Source organism: Poecilia latipinna, unplaced genomic scaffold (genome assembly GCF_001443285.1).
Source record: "Poecilia latipinna isolate Pla-1442-1.1 unplaced genomic scaffold, P_latipinna-1.0 Scaffold309, whole genome shotgun sequence".
NCBI classification, from domain to species: Eukaryota; Metazoa; Chordata; class Actinopteri; order Cyprinodontiformes; family Poeciliidae; genus Poecilia; species Poecilia latipinna.
The window spans coordinates 118,257-137,913 of NW_015112925.1; the positions used below are offsets into that span (position 1 = coordinate 118,257).

The 19,657-nt window shown below is 41.4% G+C and overlaps 3 protein-coding genes across 4 annotated transcripts in view; 1 reads left to right on the forward strand and 2 right to left on the reverse strand.

The window, feature by feature from the left end:
* Positions 1 to 21: 21 nt before the first annotated feature.
* On the reverse strand, positions 22 to 4,350 carry pdia4 (protein disulfide isomerase family A, member 4). 2 transcript variants are annotated; one of them, XM_015034711.1, is made up of 10 exons: positions 4,055 to 4,350; positions 3,549 to 3,726; positions 2,979 to 3,184; positions 2,765 to 2,903; positions 2,458 to 2,663; positions 2,197 to 2,355; positions 1,909 to 2,060; positions 1,586 to 1,742; positions 790 to 1,023; positions 22 to 693 (listed from the first exon to the last, which is right to left on the reverse strand). In XM_015034711.1, the coding sequence occupies exons 1-10, from the start codon at positions 4,128 to 4,130 to the stop codon at positions 281 to 283; spliced, it is 1,920 nt and encodes a 639-aa protein (XP_014890197.1). In that variant the 5' UTR covers positions 4,131 to 4,350; the 3' UTR covers positions 22 to 280. The 2 variants fall into 2 exon arrangements, with proteins under 2 accessions (XP_014890197.1, XP_014890196.1); XM_015034710.1 differs by having other exon boundaries at positions 3,549 to 3,732.
* A 5,258-nt stretch (positions 4,351 to 9,608) lies between these two features.
* Positions 9,609 to 12,189, forward strand: LOC106948843 (heavy metal-binding protein HIP-like). Its single transcript, XM_015034713.1, has 5 exons — positions 9,609 to 10,158; positions 10,569 to 10,621; positions 10,791 to 10,853; positions 11,063 to 11,191; positions 11,451 to 12,189. The coding sequence occupies exons 1-5, from the start codon at positions 9,935 to 9,937 to the stop codon at positions 11,729 to 11,731; spliced, it is 750 nt and encodes a 249-aa protein (XP_014890199.1). The 5' UTR covers positions 9,609 to 9,934; the 3' UTR covers positions 11,732 to 12,189.
* A 304-nt stretch (positions 12,190 to 12,493) lies between these two features.
* Positions 12,494 to 19,657, reverse strand: part of pkd1l1 (polycystin 1 like 1, transient receptor potential channel interacting) — a 28,953-nt gene continuing 21,789 nt past the window's right edge. The window contains exons 31-52 of the mRNA XM_015034697.1: positions 19,374 to 19,473; positions 19,171 to 19,299; positions 18,913 to 19,086; positions 18,428 to 18,614; positions 18,216 to 18,310; positions 17,858 to 18,138; positions 17,657 to 17,741; positions 17,407 to 17,550; positions 17,064 to 17,170; positions 16,873 to 16,983; positions 16,684 to 16,789; positions 16,430 to 16,492; positions 15,925 to 15,986; positions 15,583 to 15,817; positions 15,401 to 15,505; positions 15,073 to 15,210; positions 14,869 to 15,003; positions 14,527 to 14,742; positions 14,270 to 14,431; positions 13,776 to 13,928; positions 13,090 to 13,178; positions 12,494 to 13,011 (exon numbers count right to left, since the gene is read on the reverse strand). Coding sequence (XP_014890183.1) covers positions 12,774 to 13,011; positions 13,090 to 13,178; positions 13,776 to 13,928; positions 14,270 to 14,431; positions 14,527 to 14,742; positions 14,869 to 15,003; positions 15,073 to 15,210; positions 15,401 to 15,505; positions 15,583 to 15,817; positions 15,925 to 15,986; positions 16,430 to 16,492; positions 16,684 to 16,789; positions 16,873 to 16,983; positions 17,064 to 17,170; positions 17,407 to 17,550; positions 17,657 to 17,741; positions 17,858 to 18,138; positions 18,216 to 18,310; positions 18,428 to 18,614; positions 18,913 to 19,086; positions 19,171 to 19,299; positions 19,374 to 19,473 — 3,115 coding nt within the window. The 3' untranslated portion in view covers positions 12,494 to 12,773. The remainder of the gene's footprint in view (positions 13,012 to 13,089; positions 13,179 to 13,775; positions 13,929 to 14,269; positions 14,432 to 14,526; positions 14,743 to 14,868; positions 15,004 to 15,072; positions 15,211 to 15,400; positions 15,506 to 15,582; positions 15,818 to 15,924; positions 15,987 to 16,429; positions 16,493 to 16,683; positions 16,790 to 16,872; positions 16,984 to 17,063; positions 17,171 to 17,406; positions 17,551 to 17,656; positions 17,742 to 17,857; positions 18,139 to 18,215; positions 18,311 to 18,427; positions 18,615 to 18,912; positions 19,087 to 19,170; positions 19,300 to 19,373; positions 19,474 to 19,657) is intronic.

A 19,657-nucleotide genomic window follows, 5' to 3' on the forward strand; every position in this document is an offset into this window, starting at 1 on the left:
AACACCACAAGGAGTCTCGTCTGAGTGTTGGCGCAGAAAGCCACCATCATTTTCAGCTTTATTTAAAAACCGTCAGTGCTTACATGCTTTCAGAAACAGAGGTCGAACCTCTTGGAATAAACAGAAACTAAAAAAAAGGATGATTGAAACGCATCAAAGAAAGTCAGTAACACCGATTAGAAACTGCTGTGTTCCCTTTGGCCGCCCAGACTCCACCAAACCCCCAACAGACCCCCCCACCGCCGTTTAGAGTCCTCAGCTCCTTCGTGGAGAGAAAGTCTCAAAGTTCGTCTCTCTTTAGGAGCTTTGTGGCGTGCTGCTCTACAAACTTACCGAGAGCCTCTACTGTTCTGTCTCCGCCTTCAAATTTAACTGGGCTCTGCTTGCTGCCGCTGGGGGCAAAGTATATCGTGGGGAAGCCTTCCACTTTGTAGATGTCGTTCGGCACGTCGTTGGCGGTGGCGTCCATTTTGGCGATCACCAGGTTCTTCTCGGATTTGTACTTTTTGCCGAGCGCCACGTAGTCGGGCTCCAGCTTCTTACAGTGGCCGCACCAGGGAGCGTAAAACTCGATGAGGACGTCCTTTTGGGTATCCATGACGATTTCGTCGAAGGTCTTTCCCACCACGACCTTAACTGGTCCCTTGTTGTTCTTTGGCACTGGTTGGGATTTGACGATGGGTTGCAGCTTTCCTGCAAGACAAAAATCAAGATGTACTGAAAAATTTAGCAAGCTTACAAAACAAAAAACTTATTTTAGAAGTGATGAAATGTGAAACAAAGACCCACCTTTCTTAAAAGCAACAACAAATTCTCTCAGCACCTCCGAGTCAAACTCCTCCGGCTCCATGGCAAACTTCTTTCCTCCGTCTGCCAAAATCCCAACATTCACTTCCTCGCCGCTCTCGCTCAGGCCCAGGCTCTTCAGCTCCTCGGCGTAATCTTCCTCATCGGCGATGGCGAACGTGTACTCCGGAAAGTCTTTGGCGACATCCAGCACCTTGGACCTCCAGAACTGTGTGGCTAAAAGAGAAAAAGACGAGGTGAAAAGCTTGGCAAAAATAAAAAATGTCACTACAACGACAACATTCACCAACTAAAATGTCACAAGTGTGACATTCAGTTCTCTCTACTCTACTTTTTAACCAAGGGTTTTGTGATCTTTAGACTTTTTTGCCTTCAGTCCAGCAAAATAAGGCTCACTCGTAGCTGCAAATTGAAGAGCTGACGTATTTTCTTTTTAAAGTTTTTTAAATAAATAAACTTGTAAAAGAGGACAAATATCTTATTTTGTAGGGTGGCTATATTTGTGAAAATGTTGGCAAGTTGTACAAGTAATGACCTGTGGCAAAAGGTGCTTCAAAGTATTCACTCAAAAAACCTCAATACATGTTTTTTTTTTTTTTGAAAAACAGGCATTTCCCTTGCATTTTACCACTACAAAATTTTTTTTTGATCTACCACATAAAATCTTTGAAACTAACTGAAGGTGTGGGTGCAGAATATCAAAATGTGATGTAAATGGGGTGTGAATACTTTTGCAAAACAAGTGCTTACTTAGCTGAGAATGTCATCTCCGACTCACCTATCCTGTAGTCGAAACTGAAGTCGACTCCGTAATAAACGACCACCAGGGGTCTCTTTGCGTAGCGCTTTGCATCGTTGCTGGGTTTTCTGTGTCCAACCAGGGGAATGGAATGTTTCTTGAAGAACTCCTGGACTTCAGACACAGACGTCGACTCCTGCACATTTCAGACACAGCGAGTTCAAGCCAGATAGTTTTTTTTTTTTTTTATAAGGATTGCTCGTCCTAGTGCCACAAAACTGAACTGCATCATTTCATATTCTAATTAAGTTTCACCTTCAAATTAAACATGAAATAGAAAGAACTGAAACAGACAACCTCACCTTGACTGTAAGCTTGTTAGAGGATGGCTCATACTTTGAGTTGAACTTTTCGGGCTGAATAATGACAATTTGACCAGCAGACGCTTTCAGCAATTTGGCCACTTCGGAGCTGAAGGAGTGACGGAAGGTGAAGTCCTCCCTCAGAGCGTTACCTGCCAGACAGGAAACGGACTGAATAGTAAGAAATATTGGAGCCAATAATGCCATTGGTGTCCTTGAGTAACATTTTGTGCAGCAACTGTCTACAAATTAGGCAAAGTAAAAAAAAAAAAAAAAAAAAACACTTACAGGCTTCAAAGTAGATCTCGTAGGCTGCATCCTGTTCGCTGGAGAAAATGCCAACAATGACTGCGTCGTCGCCATCTTTAATGAGCTCCTGCACTTGCTTTGCTGCCTGTATCTGCTTAGAAGGGGGTCCTGCCTGCTCACTCATGAAGTCGACAATGCCTGAAGGTAAAAAGTAAAGCATCGTCTTGTTACAGGAACAACGAAAACGCACAGCGTCGTGTTAATTCAGTGTAGTGATGGTTTGGTCGGTAAAACCCGTACCGTACTTCTCCCTGGGTCCGCTGTACTCAAACGCTTTGCCCTTCCTGAAGATCTTCAGCGTTGGGTAACCGGTGACCCCAAAGCGCGAGGCGAGCTCCGTCTCCACGGTGGCGTCTATCTTGGCCAGAGGGATGGGAGGGGAACGCTGACTTAGCTCCTTCGCAGCCTTCTCATACTCCGGAGCCAGACGCTTGCAGTGCCCACACCTGCGGAAGACAAACCGGTTTGTTTTATTTTAATCACTGAACCAAGAAAGGAAAGAGTCTAAATTGTAACCCTGCTACTCTGCATTTGACGAGCGACTCACCATGGAGCGTAGAACTCCACCAGGATGATGTCCGCGTTATCGACCGTTTCGTCAAAGTTGTCTTTGGTCAGGACCAGCGTGGCTTCGGGAGGCGGCTTCCAGCCCGGCTGAGACACCTCGATCACCCGCGCCACGATGGCTGCAGATACACAGTCAACCCAGTTATTGATGCTCTTTTAGAAAACGTACAATTCCCACCCTCCTGAATTCCCACCCTTCTCGTTCCTCTCTCCGTCGTAGTCGACGGGCTCTCCGTTTTTCAGGATCTTGATGGTGGGGTATCCCGTCACGTCGAAGCGGCTCGCCACCGCGTCGGCTTTCGTGGCGTCCACTTTGACCACAGGAATCGGGGGGTCGTTCTCCTTCAGAGTCTGAGCGATCTTCTCATACTCTGGGGCGAACTGCTTACAGTGGCCACACCTGACAATATAAACAAGACAGGAACGCATAAAGAAAAATGACAGATTTTGTTGCAGTTTCTTGCAATACTTCTTACAGTTTCATCTTAAAATGTTGCAGCCCCTTCAACTTTCTTTTTTGGGCCATTGCAACCACAAACCACCTGTTTTATTGATATTTATTGTCATCAATCAACAAAAACTAGAGAGAAAAATAAAGCAGGAGGAAAATGATGCACTAGTTTTCACCTCCCAACAGGACAACTACAGTTAAAGCAAGCATGAAATAGCGTCAGAATGACCCCGTCAAAGTCCAGCACAATGGGCAACAATTTCACTATTGGTATGCAAAGTTGGAAGAGAGACGCTAAAATAAGCAAGCTTACCATGGTGCATAAAACTCGACCAGAACCGTGTCTTTTCCCTCGATAAAGGTGTCAAAGTTGCTGTTGGTGAGAACCAGGACTCCGTTCTCTTCTTTCACCTCCGTGTCATCCTCGTCGTTGTCATCCTCCTCTTCCTCATCATCACTGTCTTCATCAGCTGCCTCCGCTTTGTTTTCTTCTGCGTCTTAGCAGAAATGTTCCAAGATTCAGAAATCAAAGCAGATAAAAATAATAATAATAATATTTAGACATACTGGTAGTTTTGAAAACAGGGGGAGGGGAGGGACACTGAGAACATGTAATTGCATGCATGTAAATTCAGATTTTATAGAGTTCTGCAGCCCTGTTGGCAATCCAGCCAATGCTAACTAGCAGGCTAATTATGTTCAGTTACTTAGCTAGCTAGGTTAAATGACAATACTGACCGGAAACAAGTGTTAGCTGGGCTAATGACGCGCTTGTTTGGTCATTTCGGTTGAAACAATACCTCGACACGCCAGACTCACCTTCTTCACACCTGCAGACAGTCGCAAAGTGTGCAACGCCGAGAAGCACAATTAGCAGCAGAGCAACCTTCCTCATTGTCCCTGCGGTCCACCCGGGAGCTGTAGCCCTTTAATTAACTGAGCTAATACGGCTGATGAATGTCATCAAAAAGGTGCCTGTCGCACAGACCCGCTGCCCGGATCAATACTGATGGCTTAATGCTGTGCAAACCTCTGGTTTGTGGTTTCATACAAACTCTCACTTCTGAAAGCACCACCGCCTCCTCCTTCTGTAACTTGTCTGACTTGCCACGCTCTGATTGGCTCTGACCCACCTGGCGTCCTCCAATCACGAAACGCCACTGAATTTCTCACTTTGAAACGTTGAAGGTTGCCATTGGATACTGGTGTTGATCTTTTTCTTCATCTTGAGTTCAAGGCACCGCTATTATTTTATTCTTGGCATACAAGGAGCTAATTAGTCAACAACTTGTAATTATTTTTGAAGTTATATCTACAAAATCTAAAAATTATGCATGAAAACCAAATAACACCTAATACAGGACTAGTGATATGTCACTTTTCAGTTATAATGTATGCTGATTTTCATCTGATAAGTTATTGAGAACCAAACATGTTCTGAAATATTTTCTATTTCTAGATTTAAACACACAACTTGAACACATTTACTTAATATCCAGGTTAAATTGATAACAGACAGGTTATCCAGCAACCCTATCAACTTGTTAGCACTCCAAAAAAAAGAAGTGAAACTACTTTAAACTGAAATTTTTAGCAGTTGAACTCAAGATGTGCCAACCTTTTTACATTTTGTTACATTACAATCCCCAACTACAATGTGTTCTACTGACCTGAGTGAAGTTGCCCCCCACCCCACCTTCTTCAAATCAGACAAAATTGGTGTCAATCAACTCGGCTACGTTTGTGCTGGTTTGTGCAGCAACATTTTTTGTTTGTGCTGCTTTGGCATTGAAGATATTAATGAAAGTGTAAAGGTCAAAAGGTCAACCAGCCCCCCCACTTTTATGAAATCAAACAAAAGTGGTGTCAAACGTTTGTGCTACGTTTGTACTGGTTGCTCTCTATAAACCACTATTAATATCTTTAAAAAGATAGCAGTACAAACGAAAATTTTTGCTGCACAAACCAGCACAAACATAGCCGAGTTGATTGACACCCATCTTGTNTGATNTGAAGAAGGTGGGGGGCGGGGGGCTGGTTGACCTTTGATGACCTCTAGAAACATTTCTTTATATCTTTAAAATGATAGCGGCACAAATGAAAATTTTTGCTGCACAAACCAGCACACAGCCTGCGTGGGCCCTACATGGGCCCTAAATGGGCAAACCCATGTGAGGCCATCATGGAATCCGCAGACAAACCCATATGGGACCCATCTGGTCTGCCCTTCTTTTACCCATATGGGGTCCACCTGGGCATGCTGGCAGGGTTGTACTGTTACATTTGTAACACAAAAAAAAAATTGAAAAATTTTGCTTCACACAGATTTTTCATTTTTATTTCTTGTAAATGCACATTGAGTCTTGAATGCATGGACTGGAAAATACAATAAAATACAATAAATCTGTAGAAGTACTCTTTCAAGACTGATCAAAATAGCACAAAAAAAGGAAATGTCATTTTCGAGATGTTTATTTTTGAGGATGTACAGGTGTTGTCCAAGTGTGCCATCTGGAGTCTCATTTGGCGTCTCCAAATGGCACACTTGGACAACACTTTATTTATGTTTTATTATTTAGTGCACAGTGTTCCGGTGGGAATATTATTTGCGTTATGCATAGCTCTGACTTCCGCCTCTGAGTTGTTGACGAAAGCTAAGTGTTAGCAGCATAATGTCCAATTTTCAAGTTCGGACCGTGGGGATTTTATTGATTAATGATAATGCCCGGGTTTTCATCGTTTCTGAGGGACCAGTAAGCATCCTCATAATGAATGACGCAATGCCTGGAGTACGGCAGCCTTTCTCCTCCGGGAGCTGCTGGTTGAAAGCAGCTCCCAGTGGGAAGAGCACTGCAGGTGAATTTATACAGGTGAGCGGATAGACTTAGCACGACGTGCGACTGAGTAGTTGATGCTTATAGTGTAAGTGTAGCTTTACGGACGAACTGCACAATAAATTTCTTATCATCCCGGTCTGAACAAATGGGTGGCGAAGCGCATCGTGGCGGTACATGGCTGGTAGATGAGTTTCTGAGTGTGATGAACAAAGGTGACGTAAATATTCCGTATTGCTCCCCCCAGTTCTTACTTTTGTTCCCTGGTCTACAGTCGTGTCTCCCCCCCCACACACATTAGGTTTGTTCGTTCGTATTTCCACCATCTTACATTCGCCTGTCCAGCCCTCCTCCCACCCACCACCACCTCTCAAGGCCACATTTCCCGTATTCTCAAACTCAAAGCTTGACAGGTATGGGGCAACGTGAGAGTTAATCTATTAACTGACTGAAGATGAATACATGAACTAAAAGCTGGATTATAGACATTTTTAATAAGCCTATTTGTGAGCCTGCCTCTTTTTATTAAATTGAAAATAATTTCAGATTTCTTCAGGTTAACTTAGAAAGCGAGTTGTTGTTATTATTACAAGTTAGTTTTCTAAATTACAAAAAAGTAACTATTAGGGAAGCTCAAAAATGAAAAATTGGACTGATATTGATATCTGATAGTAACACTGTTGTTATGCCAGATTTACCAATACTTTGTTTTGTAAAAATTTTTTATAAGATTACTTGATTAATCGTAAGAATAATCGATAGACTACTAGATTACTAAAATATTCGTTTACAACAGGTCCTAACTCTGAGGCAGGTCCTGACTCGGAGGCAGGTCCTGTCTCGGAGACAGGTCCTGTCTCAGAGGTCTGTCCTCACTTGGAGGCAGGTCCTGACTCGGAGATCTGTCCTCACTTGGAGGCAGGTCCTGACTCGGAGATCTGTCCTCACTTGGAGGCAGGTCCTGTCTCAGAGATGTGTCCTCACTTGGAGAACAGGTCCTGACTCAGAGGCAGGTCCTGACTCAGAGACAGGTCCAGACTTGGAGGCAGGCCCTGACTCGGAGATCAGAGACAGAGACATCAGAGACACCAGTGGTCCTTTTTCAGACCACTTTGTCTCCTGTTACCGCTCAAAAATGCACAGTATGTCTAGAAATAATTTTAGGATATTATAAGGAAGTGCTGAGATATACAGTTTTCCACCGAACTAAAGTATTTGCCACTTCGGCACAAGCACAGAGAAACGTTCAGAGGCTAAAAACACTAGACTCAGAGCAAAATTCAGATTTCCCAGCTTTTACTAGCATGTAAACGCACCATTTACACACAAATCTGGGAGCTCCTCCCAAGCGTGAAATGAGTCTCAAAAATACTTGTGCACTCGTAACTGGATCAGTGTGTAAATGCAGTTTTGTGTGTGTGTACCAGGTGATTTGTGTGTACTTTTTCAGCATTTATAGGTGTAGGAGAAGGTTTATTTTATTTTTAAGATTTACAAATCCAGTATTACGCACTCACATATATTTTTACGCACGCACAAATCCTTTTACACACGCACAGATATTTTGAGACTATTTTCACTCCATGCTAAATTCACTTACATAAGAAATATATATATTTCTTATGTACACTATATATATATATATATATACAAATATATATATATATATATATATATATATATATATATATATATATATATATATATATATTTGCGATATATATATATATATATATATATATATATTGCTTATGCGTGAGCAAGAATTTGCTCACGCATAAGCAAGAATTTTAATCTTGCTTATGCGTGATGTCATATATGATGTTCCAAGTATTAATCTAAGGCAGCTCTAGCAAATTGATTTTTAGCCTTGATTTAAAATAACTGAGTCCTTCAGCATTTTTTGTTTGTTTTTGTTGTTGATGATGTTTTTTTCCTTTTAGTTTTCCAGGCATTTGCTCTTAGAGGAGCATGAAAACAATTTAGCTGTGTGGGCTGGAGCAGCAAGCCTCTGAACAGCAGCTGCTGTGATCACAAATCCTTAGCAGGGGATCCTGGGATATGAAACACGTGATGGCAGAAATGAAGGGCTGGTTTGGATGTGTATGAGGATAAATCTGAGCGCTAAGACATGATACAGAAAATGTAGCAGCAACTTTCAGGGCACAACTGAAATTTAATTGAGAAATTCAAAATTTACCTGAATATGCTAAATAGAGGAGCTCAATCAAAGCCAACAGCTTCAGTTTTTCACATAACGCTGTTCTAACAGAGAAACTTCTAACAGGAGTTTTCATTGTGTTTATCCCCTGGATTTATAGCACGGAGTATTACAGTGGAGCAGACTTTGAACCACAATTAAATTTTGTTTAAACAGAACTGCATTATGAATGACGTTTTATTTTCAAGCCTGTTGCACAGTTCCTTAAATCTGGATCCATAATCTCTGCACAGATTGTAGACCAAATGTAAGAAAAAAAGCAAGTAAGCAAACAAACAAACAAACAAAAACCCTAATAATAATAATAATAATAATAAACCTAATGTCTCATTGCATGCTTGTTATTTGATGTTTTTCAATATTAAAGAAATTCTCCATGTGTTTACCTTTTCTAATACTGTTTTAGCTCTTAAACTTATGGACTGTTTTAGCTCTTAAACTTGTGGACTTGGCCCGTCTTTGGGAAGCAGCTCCCTCTACTGGTCAGTGAAGTATAAATCATGACAATATCCTGTGATAATTTTATTATTTGCGATTGGATCATCTGCATGATCACCTAATATGACATTTATAAATATTAAATTCAGGATTCAGTCCTACTTCAAATCAACAAAAAACAAAATGAATGTTTTCATCTCTTTTACCTGTAATTCTATTATTCAGGTAGATAGACAACATTTTTTGGCTATCATATCTCACTATTCAACTACCTGAAACATGTGGGAGACATATTTTATTTTATTTCATCTAACTTGTATTTAGTCAGACTAATGACAGTCTTGGAGGCCAGAATGACAGTGACCCCACTGGTGAGTCACAGAAATGCAGACGTGAGTACAAGACTCAACCTTGTGGAGAACATAACAGTCTGAACTTAATATGCATCTGGATTTTTCTTCTAACTGCAGAACTTGAGGCCTATCTGACCTGCAACTGGCCCAAACATGCAGAAGCAGATCCAACAGTTTTGGTTTTCCATACCAATTGTGGACAATTGGTGTGGAGAGGGAGCAGTTTCCCTCTCCACACCAACCTCTAACAGAGGTTAGAAACCTCTGTTAGAGGTTTCTAACAGAGAAACCTCTAATATGTGTTTGTCCACTTGATTTATAACGTGGAGTATTACAGTAGACCAGACTTTGAACCACACTTAAATTTTGTTTAAATAGGACTGTGTTATGAAGGTTTTAAAGCCGAAGTGTCTTTCTGGAAGACTTGTCGGACACATTTTTGAACAAGAGTTCAATTTGGCAATATGACGTAATATGCATGGGGATGACAGACAGACACTACGTTGGGATTCAAACCTGGGTCCAAATGTCTATTTACTCAACCTCACCCATTTCCTCTGTTCTACTTTCTAAAAATCAATAGTAAACCAAAAAAGATAAATAAATCTATAAAGTTTGTCTTTGTTTGATACACCTGGTAGATTCTCAAATGATCAGGTCTATGACATGTTTTACTCTCATGTTTTTCTCTGTCCTACTTTGGAGGAACTATCAAAACAAAAACACTAAAAACTAAGGGAATTATCAGAAACATCTGCTTATTTCTCAGGCTTCTGCTTGGTGACCTGCTTTCTGCTGGTATAAAACACGGAGGAGAGCAGGTCCTCCAAGATTGCAACATAAACATTTCAGGATGAGGGGATTTGCCGTTTTTCACATTTTGCTCCTCTGTCAGTGTTGGACTTGGGCTCACAGCAAGGCGGACAATGACGCTGCTCAAACTCTGGATCAAGGTCTTCAGGTTGAGATTCAAGGTGTTGAAACAAATCAGGCCGAGAGCACCAATCAGACCAACGGCACTGTGGACCTCTGGGCCGAGCTGAAGGAGCTCAGAGACATGACCATCGAACTAAATACTTGTCATGAGTTGCGGGTTGAAGTGGTGAGGAGAGAACGCTGAGACCCAGGTTATGGTGATGATGATGAATTTAATGGTGAAAATAAAGCTCCACAGTCCATACAGGCAGCACGGCAGAGACTAGCACACAGCTAAGTACCGGTAGCAACTGATTCATCAGACTCGACGGGAGCAAGCACAAACCAGGACTTTACAGTTCAACTGGCGAGTGACAAACTACAACACGACGGCAGTAGACAAACTTAGACAAGGACCCGACGAAGAACACAGACACAGGTGGGTAATCAGGTAAGTAGACACACCTGGGGAGCAATCAACGGGGAGGACAGGACAGAGACTCACAGGAACACAGGACTGAACACAGAGAAACTCAAAAATAAACACACAGAAACACGGAACCTAACAATACTGACCTGAAGCATTACCTGAGCAGGATAGAGAAGCTGGAGCAAGAAAAATTAGGTGATGCATTGGCTAAAAGACACTAATGCAATAATGTTGCATGTTGCAAAAGTAGATATTTTATCTAACAGCAATGAAAGTGACTGATATGTGAAAGATTTAGACAGATGTAGGATCAGGAAAAGGTCAAGTTTGACTTCTTTTTGAAATCTTATGTACACCTTTGCAGACCTTGAAGTCAGAATAAGCTCTGCCGAGAAGGAGATGGAGGAAATCAAGAGCGAGAATGCAGGTAAAGAAAGACAAATAAACAAATATGATGGTATACTCTTGAATCCAGGTCATTATATGGACAATCACAGACAATGAGCAAACGTATATGAGTGCTATAATTAGGAGGAATTGACATGTCCCACCTCTAAACAGAATAACCCACACCTTTGCCTTAAGCTGAGTGACTCCAATGGCTTTCTAGTGTCTCATCTATGTCTCTTCCCACAGATCAACCAAAAGTGGCATTCTCACTTGGCCTCACAAATGCAGGGCGCCTTGGACCCTATAATACTGACATCACACTGAGGTTTAGTAAAATATTAAAAAACTATGGTCAAGCCTACAACCCAGACACAGGTAATGACCCATCTCACTTAAAGTGGCAGTTTTGGTATGAGCGGCACCCTGGCCAGTCCTCCTTCTGCCTAGTTTTCCTGGTTCTTACAGCAAGGATGATGCCACTTTTCATTGGTTGCACATGCATAAAAGAACTAGAGAACATGCTGGAGTTACAACTAAACTGTTGCTTGTGCGCCCCATATTTAAAACTGCCACTGTGCTAATGCACACAAACAGAGTTCTGAAAAGCTTTCGTATTTGTTTCTCTTTTTCGTAGGCGTCTTCACTGCCCCAGTCAGAGGAGCATACTATTTCAGATTCACCTTCTGTGAGATCAACAATGCTCACTGGATGGGTATTCATTTGTATCATAACAGCAAGATAATCATGACTAATTATGACAGAAGTAACACCTACTATGAAACCATGTCTAACGGAGTGATACTCGAGCTGGAACGAGGCGATGTGGTTTACATGGTTCTTCAGGCACCCTACACCGTCTATGATGACCACAGAAATTACAGCACCTTCACTGGATTTCTTCTTTTCCAGTTGTAAAGATAGACATCTTTTCTCTTCAACAAATTCATACATATGTTACAAAAGCTTAATAATAAATATGTTGGAAAACACATGCAAATTAATTGAACTAACTTAAGATTATAATTGAAATTTACCTCACTTTCCTCAGTCAAAATTCTGACTTGAATTTAAAGATTGATTTTGTACTTTAGCACATTGGACATATTTTTTATTATTATTATTTAGATACTCATTTAAATAAATGTAAGTGTTCAATTTCATTCAGCAAATTATATTTTTGTGTTCTTGACTGTTGGTTATAAATTACAGAATAAATATTGTAAGGTTACACTTAAAACTTATCTTTCCAAATTTAATGAACAAATCTATATTTAAATCTGTATCCAAGTGTTTTATTGGTTAAATTTCCTCTCTGTTGCTAAATATGTATTTGAATGTTTGGCCTGAAATCTTGAAAACAGAAAATAAGTTAGTGAATGGACCACTAATAGTGTTTTTAGAAAAACTCCCAAAAAAAAAAAAAAACAAAAAAAACTTAACTATTGAGGCTGGCCAAGGAAAATGGCTAAATAATTTTACATTCCTATGTCTGGCTTAAAAAACCAGCACAGAAAGTTGAAAGTCTTGTTAACTACCAATTAGATTTGACTGATATTTATGCACATAATAGCTTAGCATATAACCCATCTAAATTCAGATTGAAATCACATTTTTACTTTTTAAATACAGAATCAAATAACAATTTTACTATTATGTGAAATTAAAGATATCATCAGGGAAGCATATTTCTTTTTTATTCTGATATTAGTACAAGCTACAAAATGTTTTATAGACTACATACAGTCAGACTTCAGTCTATGGTTTTTTGTTATATTTCTTTTAATCACAGCTGTCTCTGTTTATTTATGGCAGTAAATAAATGCAGGTTGCATTTATTTACTGCAATCTGCGTTATAAATTCTGTGAAAACAATACACAAACAGTGGCAGCAAAACATCTGATGGCATCTGCTGGAGACGTTTCTTTCCCAGAGTTGCTTACAAACAAGAACAATGGATTATGGTTCTCCTGGTTCGGGGTCCTTATGGACCAGAACCTCCACCAACTTATAGTGAGTTCCAGTAAACCAGCAGCTGTGATTGGTTCCAGCCTGCAGCTCAGGTTGTTTCTCACAAATATCTTCTGACCAAAGCGTTTCGGAGGAGGTCGACTCTGGAGATGCCATCCAGTTTTTAATTTTTAGCGTCTCACTTGTACCCTCTGATATTTTGGGGGTTTCCGTTTCAACCTTGGACCTGGAGGTAATAGCAATGAAGATTTGAGTGCACTTTGATATTTGCTTTAGGATAAAGCTGCAAGTCAAATTCTGTTACCTGAACAGGCGAGCTGCAGGTGGGGTTGTTACTTCATGTGACTTTTGGGTTTTCTGTGTTTTCACCACAGTCTGTGACTTCAGATATTCCTGACAGAACCATAAACAGCTTAGGACTGGTTAGCCATTGGAAAACAATGTACTGTACATCTGATGTCTTAATAAATCATGACTTTATTGGTGTCTTCAGTCGTTCTTCTTCAACACTTCTGGACTTTGACTGGGCTTATTTCCTTTCAGCCCTTCAATTTTAGACTCACGGCCTCAAATTTGACTCCAGAATAATGAAGCTTACAAAGGATGTCACTGATTGCAGTGCTTCCATGCAGTCGATGAAGTCACCATGCCAGAGAGTCGGCATAAAGCTTTGGGTTCTGATAGTTTTTTAAGCCAAATATTGTGTTGTATACTTTATTGTCAAACATCCATACGGAAGAAACTTTCTCAGAGTCACTCTTCTGAAAAAGTGAGTCTTGCTCATTGGTTTTCTAACCCAGCTTTGAACTGGAACATTTACCATGCTGACCAAGGCCAGCAGTAAGAGATCAGACCTCGGTGTGAGTTTGCTGAGAGCACATCTACTTACTTAGTTTTCCCATGACTATCAATGAAGCCATGTAAGTTTTATTTTCCACAACAGAACTATATAACTACGTTTTTTTATGTTGGATATGGCGTCTGCCTCACCTGAGCGTCTATGTTGGAGGACTGTGGCGAGGCTGGGAGGACAGGGCTGTCCCCCTCTCTGTAGCGATGCGTTTGGTTCATGCTGTTGGAAAGGACGTCGAGTCTGAACAACAATTCGTCGATGGAGCTCTCCAACTCCTCAAGAACATGAGTCTGGAAAAATTAATGGTCTTTTACCGAATGCAGACAACAAGTTTAGACGGATGATTGTATTTTTTTTCTTATAAATATGAAATGTTTCTCTTGATCTAGCAAATAAAAATATTGAATGTGTATCTGACAGGTAGTTTGTATGCCTCAACCTAACTTACAATCTGCATTCTGTTAATGAATAAAGGATTCTGGTGCTATAAGACCTTTAGTAAATAAATAAACTGTAACAAATTCAGTTTATGTGGAGTCATCACATGGTTTTTAAAATTTATTTCAGTTTTACATGTATTTTAATACTATTCTATCTCATTTTTATTTTTAGCTTAATGTTTTTTTATTACCCTTTTTTTATCATGATCATCCATCCTCACTCGCTTTTGCCGTCCAGTGAATTCAGACACCTTCATTCTTAAGTAGCTTAATAGTTCCCCTGTGGTAAAAGTAATGTTTCTGCTCTGAGGTCTTCTCGCCATTTTCACCAATAAGGATATCACCCCAATTACCTGTAAGAAAGACATGTGGCTGTCGGGGCGCAACAGCTATTCAAATATATAAAAATCCTCTTTTGAGCTCCATTTGTTCAATTGGAAATATGTACCATCGCCGTCCGCACAGCAGTATTTGTCAGAAACAGAACGGCCCAGTGAGAGAAATCCTGTCCTGAGCAGAGGCGGTTCTTTTTGACCTGGAGTCCACGGTAGCGACGGAGCAGAGCCGGCAGGGAGCGAGGAACCGAGCTGAAAGGCCAGCAGCTTCCTGCATGCAGCAGGTGACCCGAACAGGACAGTGCCAGCAGCAGGATCAGGCCTGAAACCTTCCAGGTGAAAGAGCATCAGTAAACAAAACCTTGTAAGAAAGAAATGTTCGAGTTAAAGCAAAAGTTCTGTGACATTTTGGGAACTTTCAGCAGCATTGTTACTGTATAATATATATTTTTTACCACAGGCCAAAAGAGACTGGAGAGTGTCTGTGTAAGAACTGCAGCTGAAGAACTTAATGTTCTGTTCATTCCAAGCAGAGTCACACACTTTATGGTCAGGAGGAAGAGGACAACCCCCCACAGGGTCCGAATATTCTGCACAGACAAAACACAAATAATAATGATACAATAATCTCCCTGCCGTCCTTTGTTTCAGTCTCTCACCTGTTCCCAGCTCGCCGCAGTGCTAACATCAACATGTCCTCTGTGTTGTGTCTGCAGCAAACTCACAACTTCCATGATCATGGCGGAGTGATAGGTCAAACAGGAATAACAGATTAGAGTCACTGGCAGCAGACTGACCTGTGCAGGAGAGACAGAGCAGAAACGTGAAGCATTTCTGAATCATCATCAGACATGTTTATGATTCAGGTAGGCTAACCTTTCAGAAAAGCTACCGTGGCCCTTTATGCATAAGTGTGTTGGATAATTTTAGCATGTCTCCCTGTTTACCCAGTCCATGTGGATGTGACTGAAGATTTGGTTCACTTACGTCCAGCCACATCCAAGGTCTTCTCCTGCATCCCATCAGCCCTTGCTGTGCAACAATGGACACTTGATTGTAGGATTGCAGTAGAATCAAGAGCAGGAAGAGCAGCTGGTGTGGAAGAGAAGACATCACTTCAGTCTGTTTACTTCAGGTGTGTTTCTGCCAGGTTAGAATGAGTAGTTTACCTTGGAAACCATGGCAACGTAGTCCCAAGGCTCCGTGGTGTGCAACACCCTCACTGACTGGACTTTGACGGAGTGCAGCAGTACACCATCAGGGCTCTGCTCAGATACCAGACTCACACTGCTAAACAAGTGAGGCGCAGGGCTGTACAAGGTGAACTGAACCTTCAGGGCCACCGTCCATCGGTCCATCCAGCTGCTCGACTTCAAAGTCTTGAGTTTTGATGCAGCTTCAGACCTGCGGAGAAACAATAAATAAAACAAAGCAATACACATAACGTCACAGAGTCAGCATCAGCAGTTATTGGCATAAGGAAACAATGTTTGTGTCTGCGCGGGTCTCACCTTGTGCAGCCTAAACTGACTGCAGGAGCTTTCTCTGTCTGTGGATTTGTCAGCACGGGATTCTGGGATAAATTGAAAATGATGTTGAGTTTGGCAGAGGGCATGCGAATGAAAATACATTTAAAACAACACATTAAGCAAAAGACGGGCAAGAACCAAGCTTTAGTTCCAAAAACTGTACCAAATATTATACAGCAAAGATGATCAAATTATTATTTTAGTTATTCATTCAGAATCTGGATAGATTCTGAATTGACATCAATAAAGTAAAACAGTCTAAAGAAACTGTAACACTATTTTTTTGGCCATTCGTGAAGACTCTTATATCATTAGAGAGTATTTAATTTAAGAATATATTATTTGAAGAAAATCTTGTTAGAAATATATAATGGTGTCTTAACGAATCATAGCATATGCTGCCTTGAGGCTTCCCAAATAACTTTTTGTATCGTAGCATGTTTTAGATGTACAGAAAAATTTCGTACTGTGAATGTTTCTAATTTACCTGAAATATGCTGGAGCCATCTGTCTTCTGTATGACGGGCTCTCCAATGACAACGTGTGGCTGCTGAAAGATCATTCAAAGCAACACCGTGTTAAAACGAATCATCAATTATTCTTCTCACCATTACTTTTTATTTTAACTTAAAATACGAAAAGTAAAAAAAAACAATTAAAACTTTACGTATATTTTATGTATAAAATGGACATTTATATCAGATGTTTTTGTTTTTTTTAAGGATTGTTGACGTGGCTCACTTCGGGTTTTGCTGATGAATTCTGGTACAGGTAGTCGAGCATACTCGACTGCGTCCACTCCCACCAGTCCTCGTGTGTTTTTATGGAGCTAAATGTAAAATTGTGTCTGTCAAAAGATATTAGAAATGTTTTTATTCCGTGTTTATGAGTTATGTCTGGAGTGCATCGATGCAACGTCTGGGTGTTTACCTTATAAAGTGTCTCTTTACGGCCTTGTTGAGGTTTTGATGTTCTTTTACTGAGCTGCCAGAGATTATACACACCATCAGGAGAAGCATAAGGGTGCAGGAAGAGAAATCCCTACATGACAAAAAAAAAGGGGGGGGAGTAAATTCATGTTTCAAACCTTTTCAAATGCACTTAAAAACACAAAGGCAAACCTGAGCGTTTCCCGAATTACAGCCTCTCTCCTCCTCTTTCCACAAGTTTTCTTCAGCTCCGCCGGAGCCGGCGGGCGAGCGAGACGCAGGTGGCGAGCCCTGAGCAGCTGCAGAAACATGGAAACTGAACACCAGAGCGGAAAACACCTCTGATTATACATTCGTCCATGTTGGGTTTGAACCGAGGGATAACTTGACCACCAAAAAGAAACAAGCAAGCCTAAAATGAAAATCCCCGCAGCCGAGAGTATCGAGTTAATCCACAAGCATCCAAGTGTTGTCGTGTCACTTCATAAAACTTTGTAAATTACACGGGATTTCAAACTTGGAGTCTCATTTTCACCTTTTCCACAGACGAGGAAGTCTTCTCACAGAGATCAGACTTTATGAACTGTTCTGGTTCATCAGGATCTTTCTTGCTGAAAAAGCAATGGCAATTTGCTGCTTTCTTGTACCAAAAGCAGACGGTCAATGTCATCCCAAATATCTGGAGGGAATAAATAACAGAATTATATTATTGATGAACTGCAAGGAAGTGCTTCTAAGTTTGCTTAAAATGTGTTTCTTTCTCAACGAATTGTTATTGTTATTACCAGAGCTGGTTGGATGAAGAACATACAGACCAAAAGAGAAACGCAAAGAGAGTGTATCCAAAGCACAACCTGGCTGCTGCTGAATCTGACAGAAGAAAATCCACACATACATACTGTACATATTGTTCAAGTATTAATGATGTTTACAGCTGTTTTCTTTAAAAAAAAAAGAGAAAGGTAAAGCTACAAGCAGTGCTCTACCTCATTCCATTTTCAGCTGTGACCACCAAGCAGGAGAGAGACAACAGCGCACACAGCGCCCAGGCCAGGGAGCGACACCAGAACGACAGTCTCCTCTGCTTTTTTTTTTGCTCTGCATTTCTTCTTCTAAACCGTTCCTGCTCAGGTAAACGTCTTTCAGCTCTTCCTTTAGAAGTCAGCAGCAGTTTCTGCAGCCGATCGTCATTTCTTGTCTGGACTGCAGACTCTTCATCCATGCTTTTACTTTCACGAATGGAGGAAATTGAGTTGACATCTGAATCCTATAACACCAGAAATTTGACTTCAGAAATATCATTGCCGCGAAAGGGAAGTTATGAGGCATTATTCAAAGGTCAACCTGGTATTTTTTCTTCAAGGCCTCCTGTTTCCACCTCCAGCGGCCGTCCCAAGACAGATGACAATCCAACTCACTGTTGTCTGCTGAAAAGGTTTCTGCAAGGTGTTACAAACGAGGCAAGGCAGGTACCGTCACGCAAAAGGCAACGCAACAAAATAAAGCAACAGAAACCACGAAGCTCGACGGAACCAAAGAGTCTGATCAAACCTGACCCTGAAAATCATCATGTGGAGTTTTTTCGCGTTTTGCACGTTGAATTCCCGACCCCGACCGAGTGTTCCCAGTCAGTCGAAACAGGAAAGATATCAGTGCTGCTACAGGCAACACAACCATCACACTTTGAAGCCCAGTTGTGAATGAAACAGCCGACACGTCGACGACGCCCACCTCAAATGGCCGCTGTTAATAGGGAGGAAAAAAAAGAGACAGTATACCTTGCAGTTAAGGCAGCCCTCAGTGCATTTCACTGAGATTTTAATTCGTAGAGGAATAAATTGTAGCAAAGTGGACAAAAAAAAACTTTTCAAATGAAACAGTGGTGTGCAGTTTTATTGAGCCACCTTTCCTTTGATACCCCTAAATAAAATCCAGCAAAGCTGATCAATAAAGTGACTTAATTATTACATGATATCCCCGGACATCTCTGTGATCCCCGTGGTATAACATGGTGGTGGTGGTCAAGGTTGCCTCCACCCACCTGATCGTCTGCATGCGATATGATGATGGTGTTGGCACACGCATACCCCGACAGGAGAAGCAAGCAAACACTAAGTCTTTGAGTGTGTGTGTGTGAGCTGGGGCTGGGGCAGCTGTACACACAAAGCCACATGTGGAAGTCAGCCAAGTAGTCAAAGAACCTGAGAAACAGCATCTGCATGAACACACATAAGGAAACAGAGAGTCACACTGCGGCTTACACGAAACCAGGCTTCATGCCTGCATCCACTTGTTGCACCTTAACCGGACGCGTTTCCCCAGAGGAGACGTGCAGCTTCCTCTCCACCTGACCGTCGCCCTCGTTCACAGACAACCAGAGTTCACCGTCAAACAACCATGAGCGCTCCGCCGCCGGCCCTCTGCTCACCTGGTTTCCAAGCGGAGAAACAGTTCAGCGGACAGACTGGGAAGACAAGCAGACGTTAAACCACTGTCGTCTACCTCTGTCACCGCCACTTGTTTGAGGTACCAATCGGGGGAATCTCCAGAGTTGTCGTGCCAGACGTGAACCCCCCGCACCAGGCCCAGGCTGTCGGCCGCACTGCGGAGGCCAGAAGCAAAGCCAAGTTTCTCCGCAGTGTTATTGAAATATTAAGAAAAGGGAAGCATTGCTATGCTGCTGAGAAGCATGGGGTTCCATTTGTGTCAAAAATAAGTAGAAGTTGCTATGTGCTATGTGTCGTTGGTCTATGTTGCATGTAGATGATGCATATGTAGATGTTGCA

Bases quoted from the DNA above. Each gene is read 5' to 3' on its own strand.
- LOC106948843 (XM_015034713.1), top strand. From the start codon at position 9,935: ATGAGGGGATTTGCCGTTTTTCACATTTTGCTCCTCTGTCAGTGTTGG. The intron at 10,622-10,790 runs GTGATGCATTGG...ACACCTTTGCAG, and splicing joins GCTGGAGCAAGAAAAATTAG to ACCTTGAAGTCAGAATAAGC. The intron at 11,192-11,450 runs GTAATGACCCAT...TCTTTTTCGTAG, and splicing joins AGCCTACAACCCAGACACAG to GCGTCTTCACTGCCCCAGTC.
- pdia4 (XM_015034710.1), bottom strand. From the start codon at position 4,130: ATGAGGAAGGTTGCTCTGCTGCTAATTGTGCTTCTCGGCGTTGCACAC. The intron at 2,356-2,457 runs GTACGGGTTTTA...TTTTACCTTCAG, and splicing joins CGGACCCAGGGAGAAGTACG to GCATTGTCGACTTCATGAGT. The intron at 1,743-1,908 runs GTGAGGTTGTCT...TGAAATGTGCAG, and splicing joins CTAACAAGCTTACAGTCAAG to GAGTCGACGTCTGTGTCTGA.